Here is a 26,353-nt window from a genome sequence, read left to right as displayed (position 1 = left end):
GGGAATCTGCGTTTAGGTAAATAGACGAAAGAAAATAAAGCATGCGGTCGACTTGTGCACGCGCCTAAGCCCATTATCCTCTTATCGGCCACTTGCCAAAAGCGCAAATGTGTTTCAGCCTGGGGCTGGAATGACAAAATTCAGCTTTTTCCCGGGCTCTGAGAGCCTATGGGAGCCGTAGGAAGTGTCACGTTACAGCAAAGATCCTCAGTCTTCAATAAACAGAGACAAGAAGAACAAGATCTTGTCAGCGAGGGCACTTCCTTTAAGGAATCTTCTCAGGTTTTTGCCTGCCATATGAGTTCTGTTATACTCACAGACACCATTCAAACAGTTTTAGAAACTTTAGGGTGTTTTCTATCCAAAGCCAATAATTATATGCATATTCTAGTTACTGGGTAGGAGTAGTAACCAGATTAAATCGGGTATGTTTTTTATCCGGCCATGTAAATACTGCCCCCTAGCCCTAACAGGTTAATGAGGGAAATAAGTATTTGACCCCCTCTCAATCAGAAAGATTTCTGGCTCAAAGGTGTCTTTTATACAGGTAACGAGCTGAGATTAGGAGCACACTCTTAAAGGGAGTGCTCCTAACAGCAGCTTGTTACCTGTAAAAAAGACACCTGTCCACAGAAGCAATCAATCAATCAGATTCCAAACTCTCCACCATGGCCAAGACCAAAGAGCTCTCCAAGGATGTCAGGGACAAGATTGTAGACCTACACAAGGCTGTAATGGGCTATAAGACCATCGCCAAGCAGCTTGGTGAGAAGGTGACAACATTTGGTGCGATTATTTGCAAATGAAAGAAACACAAAAGAACTGTCAATATCCCTCGGCCTGGGGCTCCATGCAAGATCTCACCTCGTGGAGTTGCAATGATCATGAGAACGGTGAGGGATCAGCCCAGAACTACACGAGAGGATTTTGTCAATGATCTCAAGGCAGCTGGGACCATAGTCACCAAGAAAACAATTAGTAACACACTACGCCCTGAAGGACTGAAATCCTGCAGCGCCCGCAAGGTCCCCCTGCTCAAGAATACATATACAGGCCCGTCTGAAGTCTGCCAATGAACCTCTGAATGACTCAGAGGACAACTGGTGAAAGTGTTGTGGTCAGATGAGACCCAAATGGAGATCTTTGACATCAACTCAACTCGCCCTGTTTGGAGGAGGAGGAATGCTGCCTCTGACCCCAAGAACACCATCTCCACCATCAAACATGGAGGTGGAAACATTATGGTTTGGGGGTGTTTTTCTGCTAAAGGGACAGGACAACTTCACCGCATCAAAGGGACGATGGACGGGGCCATGTACCGTCAAATCTTGGGTGAGAACCTCCTTCCCTCAGCCAGGGCATTGAAAATGGGTTGTGAATGGGTATTCCAGCATGACAATGACTCAAAACACACGGCCAAGGCAACAAAGGAGTGGCTCAAGAAGAAGCACATTAAGGTCCTGGATTGGCCTAGCCAGTCTCCAGACCTTAATCCCATAGAAAATCTGTGGAGGGAGCTGAAGGTTCGAGTTGCCAAACGTCAGCCTCGAAACCTTAATGACTTGGAGAAGATCTGCAAAGAGGAGTGGGACAAAATCCCTCCTGAGATGTGTGCAAACCTGGTGGCCAACTACAAGAAACATCTGACCTCTGTGTCGTGTCTTTGGGCACCTTTAAACTGAAGACATGTTTATCAATTAACTCCCTGTAATTATTATCACGCGATTAAACTGATTAATCGTTTAATTGTAATTAACTAGGAGATCGAGGCACCAAGGAAAATATTCAGATTACAAAGTTATAATTTTCCTAATATAACTTTCCTATATTATAACATTATATATTATATTCTATTATAGTATAGGCCGATTATCTTCTGGTTTAAATGGTGTATTTTACCTCGCGTCCAGTCTCATTCCAAACGTCGTAAATTGTTGTATCTGCACTAATCCAGCCTTTACTAAAGTCATCCATACATCAATTGTCTTAAAATCATTTATTTACTAAACTAAGTAATTCACAGAAAGCATACAAACAGTAATTATCGTCACAAAGAATTGGTAGAGTAATGTGCCCTAGTGGGCTAAACAGGCATGGCTGGTGTCTTGTTAAATAAAGGGTCATAAAAGGGCCGCTGAGGAGGCACACAGAGTTCACTAATATTAACAATTGATATGCTAATCCTTTGCACATGAACGCTCACTCATTCGGGAACAATTGAAATCAATATATATTTACGCTCAGTGTGTCGTCGGGATCATTGTTGGAGAGTCGTTCTGTTGGAGAGTTCTTTCTCTCTCTCTCTCTCTCTCTCTCTCTCTCTCGGTTAGAATGGATCTTTCAAAGCTACATTCATTAATGTCGTTATAGAATGGATGTTTCGTTGGTCTTCATGTTCAATGATATAATTTACTTAGCTGCAAACTAATAATTAATATCAAAGACTTGTTCTTATTCTGTCGGTCTCGATAGTCTAAAAGTTTAACCACGTGGTATAGGCAACTTTCAGTAGAGGAATTGGGTGGGCAAACCTTGGCTCTCCCTTCTGAGGTAAGCTGGTCTCCAGAAAGTAAATCAGGGTGGGGTTTTATACTTGAACATAGAACAGGCTTGTCACATGACGCCTGGTCCTGTCTGTGTCCCTGGGGGCGTGCCGATAACTGATTTAATCTATGAACATAAATACATTCTATCACATTAACATCAGTACACAGCATCTCAATGTATCACAAATAGCTTTATCCTTATTAATACATTCTATACAACCATTTGGATGCAAGTCCCATAGCTGAGGCTATTATATAAACAGTTTTATGGTAATATGGCTATATTGTCTCTTCTGAGTATCACAAAATTGTACCAAGCGGACCAGTTCGTAGCTGGATTCTTCACCAATCTTCCATACCTTCTCCAGAACATAAATGTAATGTCGTTCGGTTCCCCAATTCTGTGAGTTGGAAGAATTTCCTGTGTCTCTCTATGGGCCATGTGGCAAGAGATTCTCCTCTGAAATTTTACCACCCCATCACACAGGGCCTGGGTGGGGGGAGGTAGGTTGGGGGATGGTGCAAGGGGAAGGGGGTCAACTGTCCTCCCTGTACTCAAAGAGGGCAACGTCATAACATCTGTGATTGCCAACAAGGGTTTCGCCACCAAGTACTAAGTCATGTTTTGCAGAGGGGTCAAATACTTATTTCTCTCATTAAAATGCAAATCATTTTAGAACATTTTTGACATGCGTTTTTCAGGATTTTTTGTTGTTATTCTGTCTCTCACTGTTTAAATAAACCTACTATTAAAATTATAGACTGATCATCTCTTTGTAAGTGGGCAAAATCAGCAGGGGATCAAATACTTTTTTCCCCCCACTGTAAGCTACGCCCCTTACCCGTTCCACAACGGCCATGGTTGCACCTGTCGATCGATTTCCTGACCGATCTCCCCCCATCACAGGGAATCACCATGATCCTGGTTGTTGTGGATCGTTTCTCTAAGTCCTGCCATCTCCTTCCTCTGCCCAGTCTCCAAACGGCCCTACAGACTGCGGAGGCCTTGTTTACGCACGTCTTCCGGCACTACGGGGTGCCTGAGGATATAGTGTCTGATCGGGGTCCCCAGTTCACTTCGAGGGTCTGGAGGGTGTTCATGGAACGTCTGGGGCCTCGATCAGCCTTACCTCAGGTTTTCACCCCGAGAGTAACAGGCAGGTGAAGAGAGTTAACCAGGATGTGGGTAGGTTTCTGAGGTCTTATTGCCTGGACTGGCCAGGTGAGTGGGGCGTTTGTGCCCTTGGCAGAGATGGCCCAGAACTCGCTCCGCCACTCCTCCACTAACCTCTCCCCCTTCCAGTGTGTACTGGGGTATCAGCCGGTTCTGGCTCCTTGGCATCAGAGTCAGACCGAGGCTCCTGCGGTGGACGACTGGAGGAGGAGCGGAGGAGACATGGGACGCCGAGGAGACTGGTTCCGGCGCAGCACGGGGGACCGGGTCTGGCCGGTGGTGGCTGGCCCGCTCCAGGAGTCTGAGGTGCGGGAGGTTCCTCCACCCCCTCTGGACATCGAGGGGGCCCCGGCGTACTCCGTTCGATCCATACTGGATTTGAGGCTTCGGGTCTTCAGTACCTCGTGGACTGGGAGGGGTACGGTCCGGAGGAGAGATGCTGTGTTCCGGTGGAGGACGTGTTGGACCCTTCAATGCTGCGGGAGTTCCACCGTCTCCATCCGGATCGCCCTGCACCTCGCCCTCCGGGTCGTCCTCGAGGCCGGTGTCATCGCGCTACTGGAGCCACGCGTCAAGGGGTACTGTCATGACTTCCACCGAAGTCGGTTCCTCTCCTTGTTCGGTAGGCGGTCGGCATCACCGGTCTTCTAGCCATCGTCGATTAACTTTTAATTTTCCATTTGTTTTGTCTTGTTTTCCTACACACCTGGTTCTCATTTCCCTCATTAAGTGTTGTGTATTTAACCCTCTGTTCCCCCCATGTCTTTGTGTGGAATTGTTTGTTGTAAGTGCCTATGCACATGTTTACTGGTGTGCGTCGGGTTTTGTACCCATGTTGGCTATTTCTTTATGCCGTTGGTTTTGAAATTAAACTGCTCCGGCTATTACCTTGTTCTGCTCTCCTGCATCTGACTTCACTGCCACCAGTTACGCACCCCTTTACAACACTGTACAGAATACATGTAACTCTGGCCATTTGCAAAACATTAAAGGCCCGATTCCGACCCGAGTTAAGCGTGTGTAATGGAAAGAAATTCCTTTTTTATGCACTTTTCTCTAAATGTGTATTCTGACCTTGAACTTAACAATGAGAATAGCGTGCTATTCACCTGCTATTTATTTTGGCGCATAAGTTAAAGTGTGTCTACACATACGCCGTATTCTGACCTTGACTTAATTTCCCAATCATTCCACTACATTTACACACAAGGAAGCAATTAATAAGGTCTAGCGAACGTATTAGTTCCAAGTGGAAAAAGCATGTACTGAATTTTTTTCCTATAAAAATAACACCATTCTCCATGCAATGTAATTTACAACTTGATAAGAGCTATTGATAATAGCTAAGTAAATGAGTCATCCATTTGAAGAAGGTAATTGTAAATATAAATAACACTTGCTTTAGATGTGTGCCACCCCTATTACTAGCCTGTTCAACCTCTCTTTCGTGTCGTCTGAGAATCCCAAAGATTGGAAAGCTGCCGCGGTCATCCCCCTCTTCAAAGGGGGAGACATTCTAGACCCAAACTGCTACAGACCAAAATCTATCCTACCCTGCCTTTCTAAGGTCTTCGAAAGCCAATTTAACAAACAGATTACCGACCATTTCGAATCCCACCGTACCTTCTCCGCTATGCAATCTGGTTTCAGAGCTGGTCATGGGTGCACCTCAGCCATGCTCAAGGTCCTAAACGATATCATAACCGCCATTGATAAGAGACATTCATTTGCAGCCGTATTCATCGACCTGGCCAAGGCTTTCGACTCTGTCAATCACCACATTCTTATCGGCAGACTCAACAGCCTTGGTTTCTCAAATGATTGCCTCGCCTGGTTCACCAACTACTTCTCTGATAGAGTTCAGTGTGTCAAATCGGAGAGCCTGTTGCCCGGACCTCTGGCAGTCTCTATGGGGGTGCCACAGGGTTAAATTCTTGGGCCGACTCTCTTCTCTGTGTGTATCAATGACGTCGCTCTTGCTGCGGGTGTTTCTCTGATCCACCTCTACGCAGATGACACCATTCTGTATACCTCTGGCCCTTCTTTGGACACTGTGTTAACTAACCTCCAGATGAGCTTCAATGCCATACAACTCTCCTTCCGTGGCCTCCAACTGCTCTTACATGCAAGTAAAACTAAATGCATGCTCTTCAACCGATCGCTGCCCGCACTTGCCCGCCCTTCCAGCATCACTACTCTGGACGGTTCTGACCTAGAATATGTGGACAACTACAAATACCTAGGTGTCTGGTTAGACTGTAAACTCTCCTTCCAGACCCACATTAAGCATCTCCAATCCAAAATTAAATCTACAATCGGCTTCCTATTTCGCAACAAAGCATCCTTCACTCATGCTGCCAAACATACCCTCGTAAAACTGACCATCCTACCGATCCTCGACTTCGGCGATGTCATTTACAAAATAGCCTCCAACACTCTACTCAACAAATTGGATGCAGTCTATCACAGTGCCATCCATTTTGTCACCAAAGCCCCATATACTACCCACCACTGCGACCTGTACGCTCTCGTGTTCTGGCCCTCACTTCATACTCGTCGCCAAACCCACTGGCTCCAGGTCATCTACAAGTCTCTGCTAGGTAAATCCCCGCCTTATCTCAGCTCACTGGTCACCATAGCAGCACCCACCCGTAGCACGCGCTCCAGCAAGTATATCTCACTGGTCACCCCCAAAGCCAATTCTTCCTTTGGCCGCCTTTCCTTCCAGTTCCCTGCTGCCAATGACTGGAACGAATTGCAAAAATCACCGAAGCTGGAGACTCATATCGCCCTCACTAGCTTTAAGCACCAGCTGTCAGAGCAGCTGACAGATCATTGCACCTGTACATAGCCCATCTGTAAATAGCCCATCCAACTACCTCATCCCCAAACTGTATTTATTTATTTATTTATTTTGCTCCTTTGCACCCCAGTATCTCTACTTGCTCATTCATCTTCTGTACAGCTACCATTCCAGTGATGAATTGCTATATTGTTATTACTTCGCCACCATGGCCTATTTTTTGCCTTACCTCCCTTGTCCTACCTCATTTGCACACACTGTATATAGACTTCCTACTGTATCATTGTCACGTCCTGACCAGCAGAGGGAGTAATTTTATTAGTTTGGTCAGGACGTGGCAGAGGGTTTGTGTTTTGTATGTTTTCTACATTCTGTCTAGTTTAGTTTTTCTATGTTTAGTTTTGGGTGTTGGACTCTCAATTGGAGGCAGGTGTTGCTAGTTGCCTCTGATTGAGAGTCCTATATATAGGTGTGTGTTTGGTTTGGGTTTTTGTGGGTAGTTGTATTTGCACTGCGTTATGTTAGCCTGCAAATCTGTTAGCTGTCGTTCCTGTTTCTTGTTTTTTCCGTTACTCACTTTATATAATTTATTAAAGTATGAGTATTCCGGTACCCGCTGCGTCTTGGTCTCATCTCTTCAACGACACTTGTGACAATCATTGACTGTCTGTTTGTTTATTCCATGTGTAACTCTGTGTTGTATGTGTCGAACTGCTTTGCTTTGTCTTGGCCAGGTCGCAGTTGTAAATGAGAACTTGTTCTCAACTAGCCTACCTGGTTAAATAAAGGTGAAATAGAATCAATAAATATTTTACCTTATAATCGCTGGAGACAAATGTGATACCAGCCATATGGAAGCAAACTGATGTATATCCACATATCAACTTTCCCACAGTAAAGTTTATGAAATGCTGTGCCATTACACAGAATCTAAATTGTGCAGTGATGGGCACTTTCGAATGCCTTAATTCTAGGCTACTCTGACTTTCTCAGTTTCATATTTCTATCATGTTAAATACTAGCCACTATCAGTATCGAATGTCAGTAGGCCTCATAACAACTGCCAATTTCAATGTACACCAAAGGGTCCCTCTGTAATGGATGATTACAATCAGTGCCGGGTAACCGAATGGGTATGCAGGGCACGTGCCCTGGGGCCCCCAACCTCTGCTATATTTTACATGAATTTACACTGCCATTTTACAATTTTGTGCACTAGTATTTACTGATTTCTGTAAACAATGAACACATTGTTTCCAAGCACGTGCTTCTACACTCAGGTGTAGAAGTTCTACACCTGCATTGCTTGCTGTTTGGGGTTTTAGGCTGGGTTTCTGTACAGCACTTTGAGATATCAGCTGATGTAAGAAGGGCTATATAAATACATTTGATTTGATTTTATATGCAAAATTCTCTCTTATGTGAACAAAACAGTTCACTGTGAATTTTGTATTCATTGATGGCAGTTGTATTTCAGGTTTAGCAAAAGGGTGTCTAAGATATGCAATCCAAGTAGAAAGAAAAGAAAATGATCAGAAGATCTACAAATGTATTTGAGCGTTTGATCACTGATGTTCTGCTATAGGTACAGTTGACTACAGTTCTAAAAAAACTGTTTTACGCGATTGAGAAAAACTGTAAATATACAAATGATAAATGAGTTATAATGCAACAGCTCCTCTTACTGGGTGTTAGGTGCCCTATTTGTTAGGTTCCTTTCTAGAAACTGAAGTTCACCTTAAATAGAAAATTATGAAATAGATATTTGAAACAGACAGAACAAGACAGATAATACAAGGAGAAAATTAGGTTAATCCCCAAACAGGGGAATACGTCTGAGGTGCATTCATCAGGGTACAACTTTGTGGAACATTCAGATAAAAATATGGTATGTGGAACAAACATGCCTCTGACATGTATCTAATCAAATCCAATTTTATTGGTCACATACGTGTTTAGCAGATGTTATTGCGGGTGTAGCGAAATGCTTGTGCTTCTAGTTCCGGCAGTGCAGCAATATCTAAAAATGTCACAACAAATGCCTAATACACATAAATCTAAGTAAAGGAATGGAATTAAGAATATATAAATATATGGACGAGCAATGTCAGAGCAGCATAGACTAAGATACAGTAGATAGTATAGAATACAGTATATACATATAAGATGAGTAATGCAAGACATGTAAACAGTATTAAATTGACATTATTAAAAGTGACTCGTGTTCCATTTATTAAAGTGGCCAATGATTTCAAGTCTGTGTATGTAGGCAGCAGCCTCTCTGTGCTAGTGATGGCTATTTAACAGTCTGATGGCCTTGAGATAGAAGCTGTTTTTCAGTTTCTTAGTTCCAGTTTTGATTCACCTGTACTGACCTCGCCTTCTGGATGATAGCGGAGTGAACAGGCAGTGGCTCGGGTGGTTGTTGTCCTTGATGATCTTTTTGGCCTTCCTGTGACATTGGGTGCTGTAGGTAGTATAAGGAATCATGTCAGCTCTATTCATGACGGTTCTATCTGCAACGTTCCACAACATTTGCCTGAACGTGGCCCAGACATCAATGTCTGTATGCTATCTTAAAATTAGTTTTGAAGGGAAAATGGTTTCTTTTGGAGTGGAACTGATTGGACATGGCATGCTCTCTCTTTCCCAGGTTCGAGAGCCTGGAGCCTGAGATGAACAACCAGGCGTCACGCGTCGCTGTTGTGAACCAGATTGCCAGGCAGCTGATGCACAATGGACACCCCAGTGAGAAGAACATCAAAGCCCAGCAAGATAAGCTCAACAACAGGCAAGTTGGGCCATTCACAGACAGACGTCACACTATCTCCTGTCATACAGATGCCGTAGCTTAATTTGATCATCCTGTTGTTGCAGGAAATGCAAACTTGTAGTGTATTTGAGGTTAACCTGTCTGGGAACCACCCTAGTCAACAGCCAGTGGAATCGCGTCGCGTGAAATACAAATACCTCATAAATGCTATAACTTCAATTTCTCAAACATATGACTATTTTACACCATTTTATAGATACACTTCTCCTGAATCGAACCACGTTGTCCGATTTCATAAAGGCTTTACAGCAAAACATTAAAAGCAAAACATTAGATTATGTTAGGAGAGTGCCCTGCCAAAAATAACCACACTGCCATTTTCAAAGCAACTAGCATGCATCACAAATACCCAAAACACAGCTAAATGCAGCACTAACCTTTGACAATCTTCATCAGATGACACTCCTAGGACATCATGTTACACAATACATGCATTTTTTGTTCGATAAAGTTCATATTTATATATAAAAACAGCATTTTACATCGGCGCATGACGTTCAGAAAATATTTTCCCTCAAATGCTTCCGGTGAATAAGCGCTACAATTTACAAAATTACTATTCGAAAACATTGTTAAAATGTAATATTGTCATTCAAAGAATTATAGATTAACATCTCGTGAATGCAACCGCATTGCCAGATTTAAAAATAACTTTACTGGGAAATCCTACTTTGCAATAAACGAGGTGCTATGCTCAGAAAAATAGGCTAGGCGATACAGGTTAGCGCCATCTTGGAACCATCTAAAATCAAATATGCTATTGTAAATATTCCCTTACCTTTGATTATCTTCATCAGAAGGCACTACCAGGAATCCCAGGTCCACAACAAATGTAGTTTTGTTCGAAAAAGTTAATAATTTATGTCCCAATAGCTCCTTCTTGTTAGCGCGTTCCGAAGACTACTCATAATGTACGAGCCGCGCGGGACTTGTCGTCGAGAATGTGCAAAAAAAAGATATTTACGTTTGTTCAAACATGTCAAACGTTGTATAACATAAATCTTTAGGACCTTTTTCAATCAGAGCTTCAATAATATTCAAGGCGGACGATTGCATTGTCTTACTAAACGTTTCGGAACGAAAGAGTACCCACGGGCGCCCACGTCATAGTAGTAATGGCCCTCCCCCTATGACCAACATTCCAGGCCTCTCATTCGGTCAGTTTCTACCGGAGAAGACTCAAACCACTTTGTAAAGACTGTTGACATCTAGTGGAAGCCTTAGGAAGTGCTCATTGAATCCTAACTCACTTTGTGTTTTATAGGCAAAGTGTTGAAGGTGATTCCACAAATCAGATTTCCACTTCCTGTATGGAATCTTCTCAGGTTTTGGCCTGCCATATGAGTTCTGTTATACTCACAGACACCATTCAAACAGTTTTAGAAACTTTAGAGTGCTTTCTATCCAAATCGACTAATTATATGCATATTCTAGTTACTGGGCAGGAGTAGTAACCAGATTAAATCGGGTACGTTTTTTATCCGGCCGTGCAAATACTGCCCCCTAGCCCCAACAGGTTAAACATGGCTTCAAGGGGGCCTCCCGAGTGATGCAGCGGTCTAAGGCACTGCGCCACTACAGCCTCAGGTTCGATCCCAGGCTGTGTCACAGCCGGCCGTGAACGGGAGCCCAATGGGCCGGCGCCAATTGGTCCATCGTCGTCCGGGTTAAGGGACTTGGCAGCTGGGATTTCCTTGGCTCATCGTGCTCTAGGGACTCCTTTTGGCGGGTCGGGAGCCTGCAAGCTAACTTCGGTCGTCAGTTGGAAAGTGTTTCCTCTGACACATTGGCGGCTGGCTTCCAGTGTGTCAAGAAGCAGTGTGGCTTGGAGGACGCATGGCTCTCGACCTTCACCTCTCCCGAGTCTGTTGGGGAGTTGCAGTGATGAGACAAGATCGTAACTACCAATTGGATATCACAACAAAGGGTGTAAAAAATTCATAATCAAAAATCAAGGCTTCTAAAGTTGAACTTCCACTTAAAATGTTCAGACTTGATTTGCCCTAATTAAAAATGTATCAACCCCTACAAAAAATGTCCAGTAATTATAATCCACGTAATAATTCACATTTCCTGTTGCTGTAGGATTATTTTCCTGCTGTAGCAAACTGGCTCAAATTAAGATCCTACATCTGTAGCTGATATGTCCCTCAGTGGAACACGGATCAGCTGTTTGTTCACCCTCACCCTGCTGCAATTGCTAATAACCCATCCGCAGTCGCCCGACCTATATTTGATAAAGTGAAAATCTGAGTCCCACACCTGACCCTAACCCACTAATATAGAACATTTAGATATGTTTCTACTTATAATTTCCAACATTTTGGTAGGCTATTTGTTTGTCAACTTGTCTAGAATTAGATACATGTAGCTTCTCTTCTGTCATTATATGTTGCCCTAGAAGACAAAATAAACCCTTGCTCACCAGAATAATATCATACATCAATGGAATGAATGCTTCAATGTAGTTGTGAAAACTTCAGTGAAGTTTTCTGTGTGATCTCTGCTTCTTTCACGGTGCAAAGACATTTAGGGACCGGGGAGAAAATACAATAACTATAAAATAACATAAAAGGTTATCTGTGCAAAATGTTCAAATGACGTCAGTTTGACCGGTTGAAAGGAAATATAAATCTATGAAAACAACCCAACATATTTCTGAAAACATTTCAATTTGGCTTGGGTGCATATTTGTGACTGACTGGCTGGCTCAAATCGGTCTTATGTAGCAAAATTTGAAATTGTTTTTTTTTACATTGGATAAAAGTAGAGGCTCAGAGCTACAAAATGGTATATCATACACTGTATTTTTGAGGAACAATGGGAAAGTACTTCTGCTTTGAAAGCTGATAAACTTGTAAACTCACTTTTGAGAAAAGGGTCTTTCAATGTTTTGGTACCTACTGGAGAGCTCTCCTTTGTCTACACTCATTCAGCATTGTTGACACCCGCTTAAGCCAGCCCCACCCATCTCTTTAAGGATTCACATGTGAGGTCATGTGCTAAACAGTGAGTAGTGCAGTAAAGATTACAACTAAATGTGGTAGTAGACTTCAATAAGGAAAATTCTAAAGGTTAACAGAGTGTCCAGATAAAAATATTTTAGAAATATTAGATGACGCTTACCCAGACACACTTGTCTAAATTGATGGGTCATGTGAAAGAAATGCTATAAGCCACATCCAGTGGTGGAAAAAGTTGTACATTTTTTTTGTAGCAGCAACGTATTAGGAGAGAGTCATTTGAATAGAGGCACTGCAGATAGTGCTGATGACTGGTCCGTCCGAATCACACATTAACAAGGGAATCTATATTCGGAGAGCCTGTTTCTGTCCTGCCCTTGACTTTGGTGCAGTGCATGTGATGTCCATAGACTCGATGTCACAAAACTCCCTGATCTTCTTAAAAAGATAAGTTTGTCTAGCTGTGTCCAGTCCAGGTGGTGCTTGTACAGGCAGACCATCTATGGGAGGAAGAATGTCAGTGTTGCGCAGTAGCTGAAACCTGGTCCTGACAGTCCGAAAGCTCCTTGGCGACAACAACACCAGGCTCCAGAGCATCGAAGCTGTAAAACAGGGAATACAAAATAAAAAACAGAAGACATTACAACCATGCCCAACATCAATTCACCACCCAAGTTTAGATAAGAAGAATAACCTCATACAATGCAATGAAAATTATTTTCACCTGAAGTGCATGTACTGCTTGATCTGTGGCAGCGGCCTGAAGTGCGGAGTCAGGTGTTGTTGCCATCCATTGCTTTCCACCAGCACCGTATCATCCTCCAGTCCAACCATCTGTGGGATGTTGACCCCTGTCACAGTGCTATCCTTCACAACACCAGCAATCTCAGACATAGTGATCACCCTGGTCTTTCTGAAGCGCTGCTTGATGAGGCCGAAGCACCAGTCAGGGGCAAACTTGGTATGGCCTGTGATCAGGAAGTGAAGGTCCAGACTGTTTGCTGGTTCAGTAGGGGCCCCCAGAGACAGAAATAATGTGAGATCAATAAAAGTAGTGCCAATCATGTTGGAGGTCAATTAAATAATCAAAACGTGTTTGATTTACATACCAGGTTTTGTCATCGATTCCTTGTAGAGATGCCACACTGCTGCTTTTGTCATATGGGATGGCAGCAGCTTTCCACCAAAGTGGTTGTGTCCTGGGTGGCGTCCTGGTAATACTATTGCATTATCCTCTGCGTAGTTGTTGATGAAGTTCACCACTCGCTGCCAATCTCGCTGCCACCCATTCAATATGATTGGCAACTACAATGGCTTGCGAAAGTATTCACACCCCTTGGTATTTTTCCTATTTTGTTGCCTTACAACCTGGAATTAAAATAGATTTTTTTGGGGTGTTTGTATCATTTGATTTACACATGCCTACCACTTTGCCTACCGCTCAGTTACAGCTGCAAGTCTCTTGGGGTATGTCTCTATAAGCTTGGCACATCTAGCCACTGGGATTTTTGCCCATTCTTCAAGGCAAAACGGCTTCGGCTCCTTCAAGTTGGATGGGTTCTGCTGGTGTACAGCAATTTTAAGTCATACCAGAGATTCTCAATTGGATTGAGGTCTGGGCTTTGACTAGGCCATTCCAAGACATTCCAATTTTTCCCCTTAAACCACTCGAGTGTTGCTTTAGCAGTATGCTTAGGGCCATTGTCCTGCTGGAAGGTGAACCTCCGTCCCTGTCTCAAATCTCTGGAAGACTGAAACAGGTTTCCCTCAAGAATTTCCCTGTATTTAGCGCCATCCATCATTCCTTCAATCCTGACCAGTTTCCCAGTCCCTGCCGATGAAAAACATCCCCACAGCATGATGCTGCCACCTCCCACTCTGTCTGCTGTATTTTCTCTCTTTGCTCTTGTTCCTTATTAGGATGCCGGTGGGCGGAGTTGGGAGGGTCATCAGCTACATGGGAAACACCTGGGCTCGGGTGTGTCCCAGGATAAAGGCACCTCTTCCACATTCATTGGGGAGACTCTCTCCATGCAGACACCTTGTTGTTTTTGGTTGTGCTAGTTGTGGTATCTAATAAATATATATTTTGATACTCCTTGTCTCCACGTTGTCTCCCTTTTGTTGCGAACTCTGAGCCGGTTCGTAACAAGTGGGGGCTCATCCGGGATCTTGAACGGATTGTGTTTGGGAGAAAACGTGGAGGTATGTTAAATTCTGTAGGTGCTTTGTTTGTATATTTAGTTAGTTTGAGTTTGGTGCTCAGTACTGGTTGCCTTTGTTTGTTTGGTTTGTGTGCTGTGTTGGAGAGAGTACATTGGTTAGTTTCCAGGCCCTGCCCAGCCTGGGAAACGCTTGTTCTACTCGTTGTTGGGACATTGGTCTGAGGAGGTGAGTACAATCAGCTGTGTACCTCGGTGGGAGATTTGGATAGGGTAGTGAAACTTACTACCCGGAGCTATAGCCTTTTTCCCCTGATAGGCTTAGCGACTTGTTTCATTTTTGGAATATGTTGGGCATTGTTAATGTTTGTTATTTTTTGTGTGGTGTCTGTGGACTGAGCAGTTGTCTCGGGGGCACATCCGTGGCTTGGTGGAATCTACCAGCGTGTTGGGGGGTTACTTCCTTGCCAGCGGGCTACAGTGCATAATTACCCACCGCAAATCTGCATGAAGACTAGGGTTGAGTTATTGTAGGTTTTGGGGAAGCTCCATATCTCATCTCTTTTCTGTGTTGCCCGGTGTGATTGTATTTTCTCTTTTTGTGGTCTGGTGTGCTCAGCAGAATCGTTGGAGTGACTATGAATCGTTGGAGTGACTATGAATCGTTGGAGTGACTATGAATCGTTGGAGTGACTATGAATCGTTGGAGTGACTATGAATCGTTGGAGTGACTATGAATCGTTGGAGTGACTATGAATCGTTGGGAAATGACTGAACCATTGAGAAGTGACTATGAACCGTTGGGAGATGTTGTTTGCGTTTGTAGCTGACGCGGTCTCTTGTGTGCCCTGTTCCTGAGTGTTAGGTGACTGACCATTGTTTGGTTTTGTCATGTTCTAACTTTCCTGTCTGTTCCCTCCTGGTCTTGTGTTCTTCTTTCCTCTTAAATGTTGCTTCCTGTGCACAAAGGTTGCTGAGGTCTGGGGAGAAGGAGGTTGGCTGGGGTAAGTGGAAGGTGAACATGTAACCTCTCATAAATTTGGGACGCAGAGGCCTGTGTCAATTTGGGACGCAGAGGCCTGTGTCAATTTGGGACGCAGAGGCCTGTGTCAATTTGGGACGCAGAGGCCTGTGTCAATTTGGGACGCAGAGGCCTGTGTCAATTTGGGACGCAGAGGCCTGTGTCAATTTGGGACGCAGAGGGCTGTGTCAATTTGGGACGCAGAGGGCTGTGTCAATTTGGGACGCAGAGGGCTGTGTCAATTTGGGACGCAGAGGGCTGTGTCAATTTGGGACGCAGAGGGCTGTGTCAATTTGGGACGCAGAGGGCTGTGTCAATTTGGGACGCAGAGGCTGGTACATTGTTCCGGGGCCCTTGTTGGTCCCTGGTTTTATGGGGGGGGGGGGGGGGGGGTGACGACCCTCCCACTCTGTCTGCCGTATTCTCGTTCTTTGCTCTTGTTCCTTATTAGGATGCCGGTGGGCGGAGTTGGGAGGGTCGTCAGCTACATGGGAAACACCTGGGCTCGGGTGTGTCCCAGGATAAAGGCACCTCTTCCACATTCATTGGGGAGACTCTCCATGCAGACACCTTGTTGTTTTTGGTTGTGCTAGTTGTGGTATCTAATAAATATATATTTTGATACTCCTTGTCTCCACGTTGTCTCCCTTTTGTTGCGAACTCTGAGCCGGTTCGTAACATCGGGTTGATGAGAGGTGTTGGGTTTGCGCCAGACATGGTGTTTTCCTTGATGGCCAAAACCCTACATTTTAGTCTCATCGGACCAGAGTTCCTCCTTCCATATGTTTAGGGAGTCTCCCACATGCCTTTTGGCGAACACCGAACGTGTTTGCTTATTATTTTCTGTAAGCAATGGCTTTTTTTCTGGCCACTCTTCCGTAAAGCCCAGCTCTGTTGAATGTACGGCTTAAAGTGGTCCTATGGACAGATACTCCAATCTCCGCTGTGGAGCTTTGCAGCTCCTTCTGGGTTATCTTTGGTCTCTGTTGCCTCTCTGATTAATGCCCTCCTTGCCTGATCTGTGAGTTTTGGTGGGCGGTCCTCTCTGGGCAGGTTTGTTGTGGTGCCATATTCTTTCAATTTTTTAATAATGGATTTAATGGTGCTCCATGGGATGTTCAAAGTTTCTGATATTTTTTTACAAACCAACCCTGATCTGTACTTATCCACAACTTTGTCCCTGACCTGCTTGAAGAGCGCCTTGGTCTTCATGGTGCCGCTTGCTTGGTGGTGCCCCTTGCTTAGTGGTGTTGCAGACTCTGGGACCTTTCAGAACAGGTGTGTATATATACTGAGATCATGTGACACCTAGGTTGCACACAGGTGGACTTTATTTATCTAATTATGTGACTTCTGAAGGTAATTGGTTGCACCAGATCTTATTTAGGGGCTTCATAGCAAAGAGGGTGAATACATATGCTTTTCCATTTTTTTATTTTTTAGAATTTTTTGAAACAAGTAATTTTTTAAATTTCACTTCACTAATTTGGACTATTTTGTGTATGTCCATTGCATGAAATACAAATAAAAATACATTTAAATTCCAGGTTGTAATGCTACAAAATAGGAAAAACACCAAGGGGGATGAATACTTTTACACTGTACCTGATGCCAAATTAAGAAACCAAAAGATGATTAGGTTATTATAATGTAGTTAAGCAGTTGTGATTTTAACTATGCCTGACCTTTACTTTTCTCATGGTGAGTTACCGTAATTTCTGGACTATTGAGCGCACCTGAATATAAGCCGCACCCACTGAATGTTTTTAAAAGTATTATTTTGAACATAAATAAGCCGCACCTGTCTATAAGCCGCAGGTGCCTACCGGTACATTGAAACAAATGAACTTTACACAGGCTTTAACGAAACACGGCTTGTAACAAAAATAAATAGGCTTTAACGAAACACGGCTTGTAACAAAAATAAATAGGCTTTAACGAAACACGGCTTGTAACAAAAATAAATTAGGCTTTAACGAAACACGGCTTGTAACAAAAAATTAAAAAATAGCAGTAAGCTTTAGTTGTCTTTTGCACTGAGTCAATTTCTCACGCTGCTGTTTCCAACGTCTTATCATCGACTCATTAAGACCAAGTTCCCGTGCAGCAGCTCTATTTCCTTTTCCAACAGCCAGATCAATCGCCTTCAACTTGAAAGCTGCATCATATGCATTTCTCCGTGTCTTTGCCATGATGAGGGTGACAAAATGACTACCATAATCAGAATGATGGGAAGTTTGAGAGCGCTCGATTTAATCTAAACAGTAAAAAAAAAAAAAGTTGTTTGACCTTAACCTTTTCGACAATTTCATTGGTCTAATGAAAGCTTCATGCCGCCAAAAAACTGAGCACGTCACAGAATGTGTTTTTTTGGAGAAAAAAAATTGAAAGCGGGAAAAATCCATATATTAGCTCCGTCATTGTTTAAGCCGCGATGTTCAAAGCGTGGGAAAAAAGTTGCGGCTTATAGTCCGGAAATTACAGTAATAATACCTATTGACTCAAAATTCTGTTATTGTGTGTTGGATATCACTGTATCCTTTGAATTGAGCTGGACATTTATTATTGGTTATCATTTACATTTACATTTAAGTCATTTAGCAGACGCTCTTATCCAGAGCGACTTACAAATTGGTGCATTCACCTTATGATATCCAGTGGAACAACCACTTTACAATAGTGCATCTAAATCTTTTAAGGGGGGGGGGGTTAGAAGGATTACTTTATCCTATCCCAGGTATTCCTTAAAGAGGTGGGGTTTCAGGTGTCTCCGGAAGGTGGTGATTGACTCCGCTGTCCTGGCGTCATCAAATTAATTGGCCAGTTCAGTCAATTTGAGCCTTGGTCTGGCAACAACAGGGTTATGGTTGGTTTGATTCCCGTACGGGCCACAAATATTGAAATATGTGCCACTGTCTGTCAACTGGATAAAAGTGTCTGCTAAATGACCATATTTCTATTTATTAATTTGTTCCTCAGATGGAGCCAGTTCCGGGATCTGTCGGACCAGAAGAAGGAGTCTCTAATCTCGGCGCTGGGTGTGCAGAACTACCACCTGGACTGCAACGAAACCAAGTCATGGATCCGCGAGAAGACGAAGGTCATCGAGTCCACCCAGGAGCTGGGCAACGACCTGACAGGTGTCATGGCGCTGCAGCGTAAACTCACTGGCATGGAGCGTGACCTGGTTGCCATCGAGGACAAGCTGGGCGACCTGCGCTGCGAGGCAGAGCGGCTGGCCGGCGAGCACCCAGACCAGGCCAAGGCCATCAAGGGCCGCCTGGCCGAGATCACTGCCGTGTGGGAGGAGATGAAGGCCACACTGCGTAATCGCGAGGAGTCCCTTGGTGAGGCCAGCAAGCTGCAGCAGTTCCTGCGCGAGCTGGATGACTTCCAGTCGTGGCTGTCACGCACACAGACAGCCATCGCCTCAGAGGAGACGCCCAACACGCTGGCCGAGGCAGAGAAGTTGTTAGCGCAGCACGAGGGCATCAAGAACGAGATCCGCAACTACGAGAAGGACTACCAGAAGATGCGCGACATGGGCGAGATGGTGACCCGGGGCCAGACCGATGCCCAGTACATGTTCCTGAGGCAGAGGCTACAGGCCCTGGACACGGGCTGGAATGAGCTGCACAAGATGTGGGAGAACCGGCAGGACCTGCTGTCCCAGTCCCACGCCTACCAGCTGTTTCTCAGGGACACCAAGCAGGCCGAGGCCTTCCTCAACAACCAGGTACGTTGATTGTTCGATACCCTTTAAACCAGGGTACTTGATTGGTCGATTCAATTCTTTTCCAAGAGTGGAAAAATCTTAGCCTAGGAATCTAAAGTGAATGGTTCCGTTTCACTATTTCATTTCACTGATTCCATTTCATTCAAAATTAGATTTTTGGTAACAGTTTATTTTAAATTCCTCTTTTAGCTGTTATTACTTAATTTTACTAGGCAGGGATGTGGTAACAATGTGTCATTTTTCGTGCCCACCTAGAATCCACTCCCTCTACCTAGGACATGCTGCTTTGCAAATCAATTGCACATATTAAAGTACATTTAAGAAAGTGTCCAATGTGCTTTAGATTGAATTCCAGCAGGGTTGGGTTCTATGTTCTGTTTCAGTTCAGTCAATTCAAGAATTTCAGTTTACTCCCTAACTGATTTGAAATGGAATTGACCCCAACCTGGATATCCAGTCTCAGTCACAGGATTTTCTAATAATCCCACTGACTCTCTCTTTTTATAACCCTAATCTTAGGAGTACATGCTGGCCCATACAGAGATGCCCACTACGCTTGAGGGGGCTGAAGGAGCCATCAAGCAGCAGGAGGACTTCATGACCACCATGGACGCCAACGAAGAGAAGATAAATGGTGTGGTGGAGGCTGGCAGGCGTCTGGCGAGTGATGGCAACATCAATGCCGATCGCATCCAGGAGAGAGCGATGTCTATTGACGACAGGTTAGAAGCCTCTTCTGCTCTATAGTTACAAATGACACTGGTGGACAGGTCGTCATTTTTGCGGTTACTCTGCTGCTCAGATTAGATATCACACCTGTTGGAGTATTTAATGCCCCAGGAACCACATTAATATGATAAAGCTATCTCCTGGAAATGGGATACCTAGTCAGTTGCACAACTGAATGCATTCAACTAAAATGTGTTTTCTGTATTTAACCCAACCCCTCTGAATCAGAGAGGTGCGGGGGGCTGCCTTAATCAACATCATCAGCGCCCAGGTTAATTGTCTTGCTCAAGGGCAGAGCAGCAGATTTTTACACCTTGGGGATTCAAACCAGCAACCTTTCAGTTACTGGCCCAAAATGCTTAACCAGTAGGCTACCTGCACAGCTTTACTGCGAAAAAGACTACCCAGAATACAACCAATGGTTAGATATATGACCACCCAGTTATTAGGTTTACAGCTACCACAAATGCCATTATAACACTTGATATTGATCTTTGCATTTACTTGGTAATGTGTATCGTGATGTAAAAAAATATGTAGAAAAATCTCCATAAATTTACTACAGTTGAAGTTGGAAGTTTACATACACTTAGGTTGGAGTCATTAAAACTCGTTTTTCAACCACTCCACAAGTCGGTTAGGACATCTACTTCATGCATGACACAAGTAATTTTTCCAACAATTGTTTACAGACAAATTATTTCACTTAATTCACATAATTCCAGTGGGTCAGAAGTTTACATACACAAAGTTGACTCTGCCTTTAATCAGCTTGAAGAAATCCAGAAAATTATGTCATGGCTTTAGAAGCTTCTGATAGGCTAATTGACATAATTTGAGTCAATTGGAGGTGTACCTGTGGATGTATTTCAAGGCCTACCTTCAAACTCAGTGCCTCTTTACTTGACATCATCGAAAAATCTAAAGATATCAGCCAAGACCTCAGACAAAGAATTGTAGACCTCCACAAGTCTGGTTCATCCTTGGGAGCAATTTCCAAATGCCTGAAGGTACCACGTTCATCTGTACAAACAATAGTACGCAAGTATAAACACCATGGGACCACGCAGCCGTCATACCGCTCAGGAAGGAGACGCGTTCTGTCTCCTAGAGATGAACGTACTTTGGTGCGAAAAGTGCAAATCAATTCCAGAACAACAGCAATGGACCTTGTGAAGATGCTAGAGGAAACGGGTACAAAAATATCTATATCCACAGTAAAATAAGTCCTATATCGACATAACCTGAAAGGCCGCTCAGCAAGGAAGAAGCCACTGCTCCAAAACCGGCATAAAAAAACCTGGACTATGGTTTGCAACTGCACATGTGGACAATGATCATACTTTTTGGAGAAATGTCCTCTGGTCTGAAGAAACAAAAATATAGCTATTTGGCCATAATGACCATCGTTATGTTTGGAGGGAAAAAGGGGGAGGCTTGCAAGCCTAAGAACACCATCCCAACCGTGAAGCACGTGGGTGGCAGCATCAAATCAAGTCAAAGTTTATTTGTCACATGCGCCGAATACAACAGGTTTCACCTTACAGTGAAATGCTTACTTACAGGCTCTAACCAATAGTGCAAAAAAGGTATTAGGTGAACAATAGGTAGGTAAAGAAATAAAACAACAGTAAAAAGACAGGCGATATACAGTAGCGAGGCTACATACAGACGCTGGCGGGTGGTGGGTGGGGACACAATGCAGATAGCCCGGTTAGCCAATGTGCCAGAGCACTGGTTGATAGGCCCAATTGAGGTAGTATGTACATGAATGTATAGTTAAAGTGACAATGCATATATGATAAACAGAGAGTAGCAGCAGCGTAAAAAGAGGGGTTGGGGGGGCACACAATTTATTTTATTTTTATTTTTTATTTTTTGTAATCTTTATTTTAACAGGGAAAACAGACTGAGACCTGGATCTCTTTTACGGCTGTGCCCTGTGTAAACATGTTGACATATACAGTTTTAGGCATACAGACAAGAACATTTCAAACATACAAAACAAAGACACAATTCAACAGAAACAATCACAGATAACATCATATTGATCCTCCATAACATTTTTAAAATGGGCAAGGGACACCAGAGTGTCTAACTTAAGTTGGATCTGCAGTTTGTTCCATAAATAAGGCGCAAAGGAACTAAAGGCAGTCCTACCCAACTCTGTGGAGACCGCAGGAGTCTCTAATGTAATCCACATCTGTGATCTGGTTTTAAAATTTGTATATCTAGTGGAAATTAATGATGATATATATGGAGGTAGTTTTAAAAGAAGCGCTTTATAAATAAACAAGAGAGCATGTTGCTCTCACCTCACAGATAGAGAGGCCCAACCCACATGTTGATAAAGGATACAGTGATGAGTTTTGTAACTATCACCTGTGATAAACCTGAGTGCACAATGGTAAATAGCATCCAGTGGTTTTAATGTGTTTGCCGATGCATGCATATAGATATCACCATAATCTAAAACGGACATAAAAGTAGCCTGCACAATTTGTTTTCTATTTACAAAGGACAGACAAGCCCTGTTTCTATAAAGGAACCCTATCTTGAATTTGAGCTTTTTTCCCAATTCAGTAACATGTTTTTTAAAAGAAAGCCTATCTAACCATACCCCTAAATATTTATATGCAGAGACCTGTTTGATTTGAGTACCATCCAAGCTAGTGATTACAAAAGTGTTTCTAACTGAGAGTTTAGACCTAGAAAAAAACATGACATTTGTTTTCTTAGCGTTGCAAATGCAAATAGTCCGGGTAGCCATTTGACTAGATGTTCAGCAGTCTTATGGCTTGGGGGTAGAAGCTGTTTAGAAGCCTCTTGGACCTAGACTTGGCGCTCCGATACCGCTTGCCGTGTGGTAGAGAACAGTTTATGACTAGGGTGGTTGGAGTCTTTGACAATTTTTACGGCCTTCCTCTGACACCTCCTGGTATAGAAGTCCTGGATGGCAGGAAGCTTGGCCCCAGTGATGTACTGTAGTGCCTTGCAGTCGGAGGCCGAGCAGTTGCCGTACCAGGCAGTGATGCAACCAGTCAGGATGCTCTCGATGTTGCAGCTGTAGAACCTTTTGAGGATCTCAGGACCCATACCAAATCTTTTTAGTTTCCTGAGAGGGAATCGGCTTTGTCATGCCCTCTTCATGACTGTCTTGGTGTGTTTGGACCATTCTAGTTTGTTGTTGATGTGGACACCAAGGAACTTGAAGCTCTCAACCTACTCCACTACAGCCCCATCGATGAGAATGGGGGCATGCTCGGTCCTCCTTTTTCCTGTAGTCCACAATCATCTCCTTTGTCTTGGTTACGTTGAGGGATAGGTTGTGTGGGTGCTTTGCTGCAGGAGGGACTGGTCCACTTCACAAAATAGATGACATCATGAGGAAGGAAAATTATCTGGATATATTGAAGCAACATCTCAAGACATCAGACAGGAAGTTAAAGCTTGGCTGCAAATTTTGCCACAACTTCGGAAGTATGCTTGGGGTCATTGTCCATTTGACCTTCCAAATGGACAATGACCCCAAGCATACTTCCGAAGTTGTGGCAAAATGGCTTAAGGACAACAAAGTCAAGGTATTGGAGTGGCCATCACAAAGCCCTGACCTCAATCCTATAGAAAATGTGTGGGCGGAACTGAAAAAGCATGTTTGAGCAAGGAGGCCTAGAAACCTGACTCAGTTACACCAGCTCTGTCAGGAGGAATGGGCCAAAATTCACCCAACTTATTGTTGGAAGCTTGAAGGCTACCCAAAACGTTTGACCCAAGTTAAACAATTTACTTACCAAATACTTATTGAGTGCATGTAAACTTCTGACCCACTGGGAATGTGATGAAAAATAAAAGCTTAAATAAATGTTTTTACATTTACGTCATTTAGCAGACACTCTTATCCAGAGCAACTTACAGTAGTGAATGCATACATTTCATTTCATGCATTTTTTTAATATTTTTTTTTTGTACTGGCCCCCCGTGGGAATCGAATCCACAACCCTGGCGTTGCACACACCATGCTGGCGTTGCACACACCATGCTCTACCAACTGAGCCACTATTATTCTGACATTTCACATCCTTAAAAAAAAGTGGTGATCCTAACTGACCTAAGACAGGGAATTTTTACTAGGATTAAATGTCAGTAATTGTGAAAAACTGAGTTTAAATGTATTTCGCTAAGGTGTATGTAAACTTCCGACTTCAACTGTATATATGGTACACACAACTAGTAGCTTGATTGTGGTAGTCACAATTAACATGGGATCTGTTATCCATGATCAAATCTGTTTACCCAACATTTGCACAGGCATAAGAAGAACCGCGAGGCTGCTCTGGGCTTACTGATGAGGCTGAAGGATAACCGGGACCTTCAGAAGTTCCTACAGGATTGCCAGGAGGTCTGCTGCCAAACATGTCTTTCCCGGACCCAGATTAAGCCTACTCCTGGGACTAAAGATTCTCCATTGAAAGTGCTTATTAGTCCAGGAATATGCTTAATCTGGATGCGAGAAATCGTTCATAAGTCTAACATTGGTATCAGTCCCGATACTATGAATACTTACATGCACTGTTTTATATTTAATACATTGTGTGGCAATGTATACATAGTGACAGACTGCTTTCACAGTCTAAGGCAGTCAAATACAATGACCTACCTACCTGTATATGTGTGCAGCTGTCCCTGTGGATCAATGAGAAGATGCTCACGGCACAGGACATGTCGTACGACGAGGCCAGGAACCTCCACAGCAAATGGCTCAAGCATCAGGCCTTCATGGCCGAGCTGCAGTCCAACAAGGAGTGGCTGGACAAAATTGAGAAGGTTAGCAAACCAAAATAAGATTCACTCTGTCTTGATGATTTTGCATTGGGTATTAGATGAATGAACACAAGTTAATAAGCGACTCCGATTACATGAAATTAACGTGATCAGTTATCTAGACGTTTAAGTATTCTTAAGTATATGTTGTCATTAAAATTATATTTTTTAAGAATAAAATACATATTTCATAAGTCCTTCTTTTGAGGGCCTAGTTTTACCCTTATACAGTGGCCTGAAACTCATAGTTTACAGGCCACATCAGACCTGCCTGCCACATTATGCTGGCTTGCAAAGTGATGTGTAACTCCTATTGGAATCCAGCCAGAGTGGGGATATCCAACATTTTGAATTTTTATTCACCCGCAACCTGCATTCAGAATGACTTCCAGGGTTGGGAAGACTAAAGGTATGAGACTACCTTAAACATCTAGAATTGAACAACAGTTTCAGTAATGGGTACAATAAGTCCAAGTAACAGATTTGAATAGTTAAAAAAATGTATGTTATTTATTTCTGAGTAGCATACGATTAATTAATCAATGTACATGCAAAAAATGGATATTGAAACAAACAATTAAAAAAATTGACCTGGGAAATATGATAATGATAACTGTTTTTTTTCAACTCTGGTTATTAACACCAGCAGTGGGGTTCTTTTACACCACTGAGTGTTAATTTAACTCTTTACAGTGTCAACACTAAAAATATAACACTGAAAAATCAACACTGGCCAATTTTCTGTGTGCTATGAAAGGGACACATCTGCAGGCTTCGTTACATTTCAAGAACCTTTTAGAATTCTGAAGAACCGTAGATGCCACATCAAGAACCCCACACTATCGGGCAAGAATTCTCCAAGGAACTTTAAGAGCTGAGGAAGAACCATTTAAGAACCACATTTTTTTTATGTACAGGCAGAGCACATCATAGTAAACTGTCTCAATTTCCTTTAGCATTACTTTAGGGAAAATATTCAACTCACTTCTTATTAGGTACACCACCCCGTTCACGAAAATGGATAGCTTGTATAGCGAAAATAGCTTGTTAATGAGAGAGGTTGAAGGAGAATGGCCAGAATCGTGCAAGCTAACAGTTGGGGCACAAACAGACAAATAACGGCGCAGTACAACAGTGGTGTGCAGAACGGCATCTCGGAACGCACGACTCGTTGATCCTTGTCAAGGATGGGCTATTGCAGCAGACGACCACACCGGGTTCCACTCCCACCAGCTAAAAACAAGAAGTGGCTCCAGTGGGCACGAGATGACCAACACTGTACAATTGAGGAGTGGAAGAACATCGCTTGGAACATGACAGCGAGTTCAGTTTACCTGAGTGGCCTGCGCAGTCCCCAGACCCCAACCCAATAAAGCATCTTTGGGATGAGACGGAACGGGCTGTTCGCAGCATGAATGTACCGCTGTCCAATCTGCAGCAACTACGTGATGCCACCGCGTCAGCATGGACCAACATCCCTGTGGATCGTTTCCGACACCTTATAGAGTGCCCTGAAGAATTCAGGCTGTTCAGGAGGCAAAGGGGGGTCCAACCCGGTACTAGAT

At 43.4% G+C, this 26,353-nt stretch overlaps 1 protein-coding gene across 4 annotated transcripts in view; it reads left to right on the top strand.

Annotated features, from left to right (window-relative positions):
- Positions 1–26,353, top strand: part of LOC115183768 (spectrin beta chain, non-erythrocytic 1) — a 134,271-nt gene that overhangs the window by 70,168 nt on the left and 37,750 nt on the right. For all 4 annotated transcript variants that reach the window (XM_029744858.1, XM_029744861.1, XM_029744859.1 and 1 more), the window contains 5 exons: positions 9,177–9,314; positions 18,482–19,238; positions 19,758–19,960; positions 24,276–24,366; positions 24,645–24,791. In XM_029744858.1, the coding sequence (XP_029600718.1) occupies positions 9,177–9,314; positions 18,482–19,238; positions 19,758–19,960; positions 24,276–24,366; positions 24,645–24,791 (1,336 nt within the window). The remainder of the gene's footprint in view (positions 1–9,176; positions 9,315–18,481; positions 19,239–19,757; positions 19,961–24,275; positions 24,367–24,644; positions 24,792–26,353) is intronic.

The sequence above is a fragment of the Salmo trutta genome, unplaced genomic scaffold, assembly GCF_901001165.1.
Source record: "Salmo trutta unplaced genomic scaffold, fSalTru1.1, whole genome shotgun sequence".
Lineage (NCBI taxonomy): Eukaryota > Metazoa > Chordata > Actinopteri > Salmoniformes > Salmonidae > Salmo > Salmo trutta.
The sequence above is the reverse complement of the archived record's forward strand: the minus strand, read 5'-3'. Positions and strand labels throughout refer to the sequence as shown.